At 47.9% G+C, this 9,204-nt stretch overlaps 1 protein-coding gene across 1 annotated transcript in view; it reads right to left on the reverse strand.

The window, feature by feature from the left end:
• NXN (nucleoredoxin) overlaps window positions 1-6,930 on the reverse strand; it is a 38,355-nt gene extending 31,425 nt beyond the window's left edge. Inside the window, exon 1 of the mRNA XM_020809088.3 lies at window positions 6,358-6,930. Within this exon, the coding sequence (XP_020664747.3) occupies window positions 6,358-6,864 (507 nt within the window). The 5' untranslated portion in view covers window positions 6,865-6,930. The remainder of the gene's footprint in view (window positions 1-6,357) is intronic.
• Between the last annotated feature and the right edge of the window lie 2,274 nt (window positions 6,931-9,204).

Here is a 9,204-nt window from a genome sequence, read left to right on the forward strand (position 1 = left end):
GCGAACACGGACAAACTTTCTAAAACTTTTACGAGAGCCAGCGTGATTCGGGTCTCAGAGGAAAAGAAAAGGGGGGATATATAAGCGCTGGTCCCTACCACCGCCATAACACTCAGCAAGTGACTCCGGACAAACCACTGGCCTGCCTTACAGGACTGGTGTGAGGGCCCAGAGACCCAGCCACCCGCTTGAACTCCCTGGAGGGGGGGGGGGGAAACAGACTATAAACATCTAATAAGCAACTAACGAACAACAATAAAGGCAGTATTATTCTTCCTCTTTTCCTTTTTTTAGGCCACGAGCGATTAACGAAGCATACTAACGAGGCAGATGGGACCCTAAAGCTTACAGTTTGCACGGAAAGGCAGCGATAACAGCTCACACCTCACTTCCTTAGGATTAAGGGAACTATAACCCAGCCCTCTGTGTGCCACTAATATTTTATAAGCACCGCCTTTTTCTTAACGCTTTCCTCTCTTTTTTCGGCCAGTTGGAGCAACATCTGGGCAACATCTGGATTGTTTTTTTAAAAAAGCAACCAAAATCTTCGAGGCCCGGCTACGTAAAAGCTAAACCTTCCGGCTTTACGAGGACATGTTTTTACCGAAATTTCTGTGTCACTCTGAGCCCGAAGAATCCGATGCGGGTTTGTCCTGCCTGCGACAGCCCTGCGAGTTCGCCGGTATCGTTTTCTGATCCTCCTCCACCAGGCGACAAAGGTTTTCTTCCAGGCAAGGAGATGCTTCTTCCTTTGCAGGTTCATTTCAGAGCCACGTGAGGTTTGCAAGAGATTCCCCCGCAACCCAATTCGAACCCAGAACCACAGGCCTCCCGACAGGCACACGGGAGCTCCTCTGTACGGCTCATTTCCCACGAGCTTTGCCAGGATTTAGCCACAAATAAACTCCGGAGCAAAAAGTCTTTTTCAACCCATCCATTTCAGGTCTGAAATTCGGATGTTAATATTTGTGAGACTCTGCCCCATAGTTCAGCCGCATTAAGTAGAAATCCTTGCACTTCAAAAGTGAACTTGTCGGACTACAGCACCCATAAACCCCTGCCCACCCTGGCTAGGGGAGAAGGCTGGGCGGGGTTGAAGAAAAAAGCAAGTCCCTCCCCCTCCTTCTCCCATATGATAACACTGACTCTTTAAGACTTTTCCAAACCATGCTTCAAAGGCATCTTGTGGAACTCCCCGCCACTGGATTTTTCCAGGTTCTGGAGCACTTTATCAGCTCTCTGTTTGGAATTCCAACCCATCCGTTTGCAGATTACGAACCTGTTACAAAGTGGAGATCAAGTCCCCGCACAGGTTTCGAAATGACTGACATGCCACCATAAAACCGAGACAGCACCAAGCGTGACAGAAATACATTTTTAGCTGTTTTTCTTTTTTTAAAAAAAGAGAAACCGCCATTTCTTTCTAAGGTTTTAATTGCCTGCAACAGAGCACGGAGGAAAAGCGCAGAGGGGCCAAACCTTAAAAGTTTGCAGCGATGTGTAAACAGCTTTCCTGTAATCTAAAGATCCTCGAGGGGCATTTCAAAGCAGAAAACGCCAGTTCCCAATTTTTAATGTGCTCATAAAGGGGGGGAAAATCACTAGAACCACAGGGCTTGTCTGTAAATCCAAAGGAAAGCATCAGGAACGATGGGGCCGACTCACTCACACAAGAGACACAAGCCACGTAAGAAAAGGAAAGGGCGCTGTTTTTTATTCCTGGAACATGCGTACAACAGCCGCTGGAACAGCCTGCCACAAGACAGTGCAAGGCTGAGCCACTATCTGCTTTTCAGAAGTCCCGCTGTGTGTGCTAACCCTTCTCCCCCAGAATCACAAGGGTAGAAATCGAGCACTGTGCACCGCCAGAACTTTCTCCCCCTCTCTCTGCGTTAAGATGACTTAAATTTAAAGAGGTTGAAGAACCTCAAGTGGTTCTTCAGCGCCTCCGTTAGCTCAGCTGACATTCTCGCTATTCCAGAAACACACACACCCCGCTAAGCACCCTCTTCACACTTGATGACTGAAACATTCACTATTCCCCCGGATCGGTGTCTGTTTTGAGATGCCCAGCCCTCCCGGCACGCCCTTGCAGGGATCAGGGTGCATAAGGAAGCTCGGGTGGCGTCACCGGCGCTGGCCAGCCCTGCCCTTCCCTCACTACGCTACGAGAATTTGCTTTATCAGTTCAACACAGGTCGATGCAAACCAATGCCTTCACAGGTTACCCATGAATCCTGGGATGAGAAAACATCTGAAAATGCCACCGTATCCAAGAGTCGGCTGGGGTCAAAGATTCAACACATGGCGTGCAAGCTTTTGAGCGACACAGGTCTCTTTCTCAACCCGGCTGCCAACAGAGAAGAGGTGCAAATGATTCTTAGACAAACCTCAGCACAGGCAACTAGGTCTGCTTGGGGGCTGCAAACAGAACCAAGAGACCTGTGGCGCTCTAAAGGCTGGCACAGTTATGTGCCATCTTTTGTGGCGTTAAAGAAGCCCCAACGCTTGCAGTCATTTCAGGGAAGAAGAAGAAAAAAACAAGAGAGAAGAATTAACTGGATCTTTTAGAAGAATCCAGACAATCCGTGCCTGAATCAGGCCTGCTAAACCCCTCCAGCGTTAAGGAACAGCAGCTTCCTGTTTTAAACATAATTTAATTTCCTCCACGAGCTTAAATTTAAAGCCAACAGAGTCCTCCCCCCCCCCCCACTGTTCTCCACAAATTTCTTGCCTAGACTTGAGATTCAGGCAGAACAAGCCTCATCTGCATGGGCATTTCTCAAACATCTACCATCTATGAGATGCCACGATTATGCAGGTTGACTTTAGAGAAGACGCGCGGAACCAACAGAACGCAAGAAGGCTGCAAATCCCACTAATTCAGGGGGTCCGTTCTAGATGCAGACCGAGCAACTGGGTGATCCCCAATAAGCCTGCTTTAGCCTGGATAATGAACGGCAGATACAACTGCAATCTTAAAACAATCAGATTTTCCTCCAAAACCCCTCGCTATCTCAGAAGCGAGGTTCAAACGTGGTTCAGGTCGTGTCTGAAAACAGGCACAGATGCAAAAAAGAAAAAGACAGACACTTCAAATTACTGAAAGTAAGTTTAAAAATGTAAATATAAAAACAACCCAGTAACAAAGTTATTCCAAAGTTTTCGGGGTGGTTTCTTCGTTTTCAACAAGCACGACACCAATGAGGTTAAACGCTTCCTTTTTTTAACGGCCAGTTAACGGGCCCAAAGTGGGCCCGAATAAAAAGTTTAGAGGCCGGTAATTCAATTTTATCGACTCGTTTGCCCTTAAGAAGAGCTGAGCGTGTTTCCACTCCATGTATAATATATATAATCTGTATAATATGTAGCACAGGCACAGAGTGGAGTCCGTTATGCCAAGCTGATTAAATCAGGAGACACAAGAAAAACGGCACGTGTTGGATACCTGGGCAGGAGAGCCACCCCGTTTCACAATCAAGTCCGGACTTATTTGTCTCAAATTTGCCCTATCCGCTGAGCCCATTGCATCGGCCCGCCTGATCGGTCTAAATTTCTCTGAGCTGGTGGTGATCTGTAACCTAAAAAGGAAAGGAAATTCTCTGGTTGTTTAGGAGCCAACCTGCAGGCAAAAAGTTTTCTAGACCTGGTGGAGGCCCCCTGGGACTCCGCCGTGATCAGGGGTCGCTTCACCAACGTCATAAATTATCCATCTTTACCATAGCCCTCCACCCTGACTTAATCTCTCGATTTATCAGCACTGGCTGCAACAGTAAATTAAGCAGGGATGCGAAACGCATGGCGCGCCAGGGGTTGTCGGACTACACCACCCGTCAGCCCCAGCTACCACGGCGAATGGCCGGGGATAATGGGAGATATGGTCTGACAACATCTGGAGGAGGATTAAATGTCCAACCCCAGGGCTTTGGCATCTAAGAGACCTGCTATTTTCATAGGCTTTCAGTTCGTTATTATTTCTTGACGTGGCGTTGTTAATTTTCCCTTCTAAAAATATTTTAAATCTATCTGTTCTATACCACTTAATGGAAAAAGAAAGAAAGAAAAGGTGCTAGTCCTCATGCACAACCCCAAAACAAGACAAGCAGAGGGATCCTATCTTTCCCAGGCCACAAAAATACTACAAATGTAGTATTATCACAAATGCACCAGGGTTCTGAGTTATACAGAGACATTCTTCCCCTGAGACTTTCTTTTTCTAAAGCCACCCTAAGATTTTTTTTTTTAATCTTCTGTTCTTTCTTTCTTTTTTCCGGACCATTCAACAGCAATTATTCCGCCGTCAATGTTAATTCGTACACATCTCTCCCCATCACACACAAAAAAGTGCCTGCTGCTAGGTTCGAAATGAAAAAAAAATGTCAGTATCTCAGGAGGAGAAGCTCTTGTTTCCACCTTAATTGATATGCAAACGCTTTCCCAGAAGATAAGGTCAGGGTTTTAGGATATAGGGATAAAATGGGAAAATATGGTGGATTTCCATACAATGGCTTTTGTATAAATTTCCTTCCTTTCCCTGGAAGACGTTCCGTATCTATCTAATCTATCTATCTATCTATCTATCTATCTATCTATCTATCTATCTATCTATCTATCTATCTATCTATCTATCTATCTATCTATCTATCTATCTATCCTTTCAGGCATGATAAAATTATAAAAAGAGAGGTTTTCCAGCCCTAATCCCAGCTGGTCCAGGAAACTGAATGATCCCAAAATCCACCTTTCATTTTCATGTTTCTGCTTTTGATTCACAGAGCAAAGAAACACACATAAACACCCATAAATATTTCATCTCAATGTATATATTTTTAGATGCACATGTCGGGGGGGAACCCCTTCTAAAGACTCTATGGGGAGATATATCCCTCCTGGTTGAAAAATAAATTGATTTTTAAAAAAATTTATTTCAAGAGTTTCCTCCACTCCGGCTTTTTGGGCTAAAGGAGAGCCACCCCCACCCCCCAAACCAGGATGTTGGTGTGAACTTCTGAATCTCAACCAAGCCAGGCTTCCTGGGCCCCTCAAACCAGGCAGGTCTCGGAGAGAGGTGGCACAACAAAGCCCATTACTCCCTGACACGATGGGATTGAGGAGTATGGGAATGGTACTCCACCCCCATCTTCCAAAGAAAAGCTGGAATGGATGGAGGAGAAATGGCTGAATCACATGGGTTACTCAGTCGCCGCAAAATCCAGCTTCTTGTGGAACCTGGAAGCCTGTCAATTTTTCCCTAATTTTTCCCCATTAAGGACGAATTGGGAGTAACAGAGGGAAGAAAAAAAAAACAGGGGAATTTTTGTGGGGATAAGGAGTCGGTTCACCATCGTTCACTGAATGGGGTTTAACTATGATCTAATCCCTTTTCCCAAGAATTGGGAGGTGGGGGCCCCAAAATGGAGTTTAATCTGGATTAAAGCGATCGGGAAGGGCTTCTTCTGCAGGGCAGGTTTTGCATCGATGCAAAAGCCTTTTCAGCATTCAACCGAAAATGAATTTTATGACATCTTAAAAAAAAAAAAATTCACGGTGCGTTTTAAGGGCCATCTTAGTCACAGGCCTCCTGGCACCTCAAATTTAAGGGCTTTCTCTCTTTCTACTGAAATTAAACAACATCTTAAACTATCAATATTCAGCATCTGATCCCAATGGTTTTCGAACACCACGAGGCACTGATTTTTCACATTTTTTTTAAAAAAGGAGGGTGCAAATTTATGAAAGAAATCCAAGATTTCCAACTATTTGATTTCCCCCCTCCCTCCCTTTCTCTCTCCCCGTCTTTGCAACACTTTGGCTACGGATCCCTCCAAAAATGGCAAAAAATTAAAACAAAGGAAGGGAATGCAGCTTGTATTTAAACAGCTACTACTGTACATTTTTTAAAAACCATACCCTGGCAAGCTTCCCGAGACCAACAGGCCTCTTCGCCAGGCGAGGGGCTTTTCTTCCCCACCGAAAAGCCTTGTGTTGAAGCCTCCTGTTGGTCCCGAAAGCTTTTCTACCTATCTCAAAAAAGTGTAGTTTTGCTTTTGTTTTTTAAAGAAGTGGGAATTAAACACACACACACACACACACGCACACGCACACGTGTCCAGGGAGCCTTCTTAAGGTATTAAGTTTTTGCAGCGGGAAGGGACCCGATCCAGAGACTTGGGTCCTCCATCTCCATAGCTGGGATCGGGTCCAGGGGAAGTGTGTGTGTATGTGTGTAAGGGCCCGATCCACCTTCCCACGCCTCGAGAGGGCCCGATCCGCGCTTTCTCTCTCTTTCTTTCTTTCTTACAGGCGCCGAGAGAGAGAGGGAGAGAGACGCGTGTCGGCCCGTCCCCACGTCCTCACCTTCCGGCGCTTGTCGGCGAAGGGCAGGGCGAGCCACGGCATGGCCCGGGCGGCCTCCTGCCAGCGCTGCGGGTCCTGCTCGGCCGAGACGAAGACGATCTCCAGGCGGCGCCGGGCTCGCTCCGGAGTGGCTCCGGAATCCCCCGCCCCGGCCGCCTCGGCTTCGGAGCGGCTCCCCCGGTGGAAGCGGGCGTAGAAGGCCGCCAGGCTGGCCGCGAACTGGGCGCAGGGCCCGCCGCCGACGCCGACGCCGCTGCCCGGCGAGGTCGAGGAAGGAGGAGGAGGAGCGGAGGGGGAAGGAGAGGAGCCGGAGCCCGGACCGCCGCCGCCGCCGCCGCCTCCTGCTCCCGCTCCTGCCGAGGATCCGGCCCCGCAGGACCCGAAGTAGAGCCCGACCAAGGCCACCCCGCGGGCCGGCAAGGAGGCGGTGGGGACCGGGGAGCCGTCCGGGGCCACCAGCGCCTCGCCCAGCAGCTCCGCCAGCAGCCCCGGAGGAGACGCCGCCATCCTCGGCCGCGCCTTCCCTTCGCCTTCCCTCCCCGGGGGGAATGGCTCCGCTCCGGCGGCGGCGGCGGCGGGGGGAGAAGCCACGCCCACCTGGCCAGGCCCCGCCCCGCCCCCCAAGAAAGCCGCGCCCACCTCTGTAAGCCACGCCCCGCCCCCCGAGAAGGGAGGGAGGGGGGAAACCCTGAAAGACCTGAAAAGGGGGTGGGGGGGGAGGGAGGGAGAGAAAAAGGAAATCCTCTGTAGCTTTTTTAAAAAACATCATTTCCTCCTCTTTCCCCCCCACCCTTAATCTTCTCAAGCTTGGGAACCTTTTCCTCTCTTGGGGACTCCAAGGCCCATGATCCCCTGGCCAGTGGAGCCCCAGAGCTCGGGAACGGGGGGTGGTGGTTTCTTTTGCACTCCAAAGCCCACGTGCCCCTGCAGGCCCCCTTTCCCCCCCACCACCACCCAAGGCTTCTTGCAAGAGGGCAGAAATCTCTGGGGCTCTTGCCTTTTGGTGGATCCCGGAGCCCATCATCCCCTGAGGCAGGCCGTGGTTTATATGGGATGAAACACAGACGTTTCTAAGTGTCCCGTCTCGTTTGTCAAATCAAGGGCTACATTTTAAACAAAGCCTGAAATGTTAAATACTCTTCCACCATCCATGAGATGGCATTTTAACTGGTTACTTAAAGCACTTTCTCCCCTTCTTCCAAAGTTGGTCAGGGGGGGGAGCCCTCTCACCATACTCCTGAGCATGCACAGAGTGCCTACGTATTTTTGTAGCACATCAAGAGTGCATAATCTTTTTCTTTCTGCTTATCATGCTGACACTTTGAGGTCAAGTTCACAGCACTCACCCCAGCCGCTTCGTTTGGTAGTGAAAATACAACGGGGCTCACTTGCCGATCTCACCATTTTTTTCAAAGGCTGTCGAAGGATTTCATTCTGCGTCTTCTCTCTCTGTACTCGCCGCCAGGGATTTAAGGCGATCCCGTAAACATCCAGATGTTTGCCCTCCCTCCATTAGGAGATGCTTTCCAAAATAACATTATGTACGTAGATCACACTTATTAAAAATCCTTTTAACTTCTTCTTCTGCCCAGGAGCCACTCCTTAGAAACACTTCAAAGGGAATTGGCCTTCTAGATTTTAATTTTTCCCACCCCTGCTGCTTCTTTTAAAAAAAGCAGCTGATGCAAACCAAAGAATTTTTCTTTCTTTCTTTCTTCAGTTGCCTGTTAATAAACAAAATGCTTGACCTGTTTAGGGTGCCGGCCAAGCCAGCTGTCCCTTTTCCCCTTTCAAAATAATCAATTCCATCATCTTTCATAAACTATGTATGTAGCTCCTTGAGCACGACATTCAGCTGCAAACCTCAGCACCCTTTCTGTGCAGGACGGGTATAGCCAAGACCCCAGGAATAAATATAATAATACATAATAAGTAATAAATATAATTTTTCCTTCAGAATCAATCAGCGGAGTGGATGAGATTTGTATGGCTCCACTGACACCTAGTGGCCCAAGGAAGCATTGCAGCGGGATTACCAACTTGCATTTTTAAATTCATTTTATTCAGGTTTTTATCTCCCTTTTATTTCCTTCTGAGTTTAACACCAGTAGAGGTTGATTTGTTTTCCTGTATTTCAAGGATCTGCAGCCAAACCAGAAATGTGGCATATAAATAAAACTAAACTAATAAAATGTAGCAATAAACGACAACGTGCCTTCAGATTTGAGCAGGTTTTAATTTTGCATCAATTTCCCATTGAAATGGGCTGAAAGCACAAAGCTTTGGACACGTATACATGTCGCATCTTTAATGGAACAAAAACATTTTTAGGGGGAAAATTGGCAAATGGGGGGGAGGCTTTGGGGTAGCTGGCAGGCCACATCTGGCCCACCCTGCATATAAATCAGTTCTCACTGATTTTCAGCCTTTTTTTTCCAGCTGGGTGATCATCAAGCAGAAATATATATATTAATGGGCACCTAATCATGCCAAGACTGATTGTTTTATCATAGTTGGCTAGCTTTCCCCAAGTATCCCTGCCATATGTGTACGACTACAATACCCATCAGTCTTGGCCCCTCACCAGGCTGGCTGAAGATGACTGAAACAAGGCTAAGGAGGAGGAGGGTCTGGTTCTGCCATCCTTCCCGCTACTCAAATAGTCCCAGCGCTTCACCCCTGCAAGCCACAGATGGGCTAAAAAGCATTACTTTTCTCTCCAGCAAAGGCAGATTAGAAAGGGTTAAGGCCACCTGCTACAGGTAACAAACCTGTAATTAACGCCATAAACATGAGTGGAGGTAAAGCTACGGTTAAGCAGGTAAAAAAAGGGGAAAAAATCTGCTA

This window comes from Pogona vitticeps, chromosome 7 (assembly GCF_051106095.1).
Source record: "Pogona vitticeps strain Pit_001003342236 chromosome 7, PviZW2.1, whole genome shotgun sequence".
Classification (NCBI taxonomy): domain Eukaryota; kingdom Metazoa; phylum Chordata; class Lepidosauria; order Squamata; family Agamidae; genus Pogona; species Pogona vitticeps.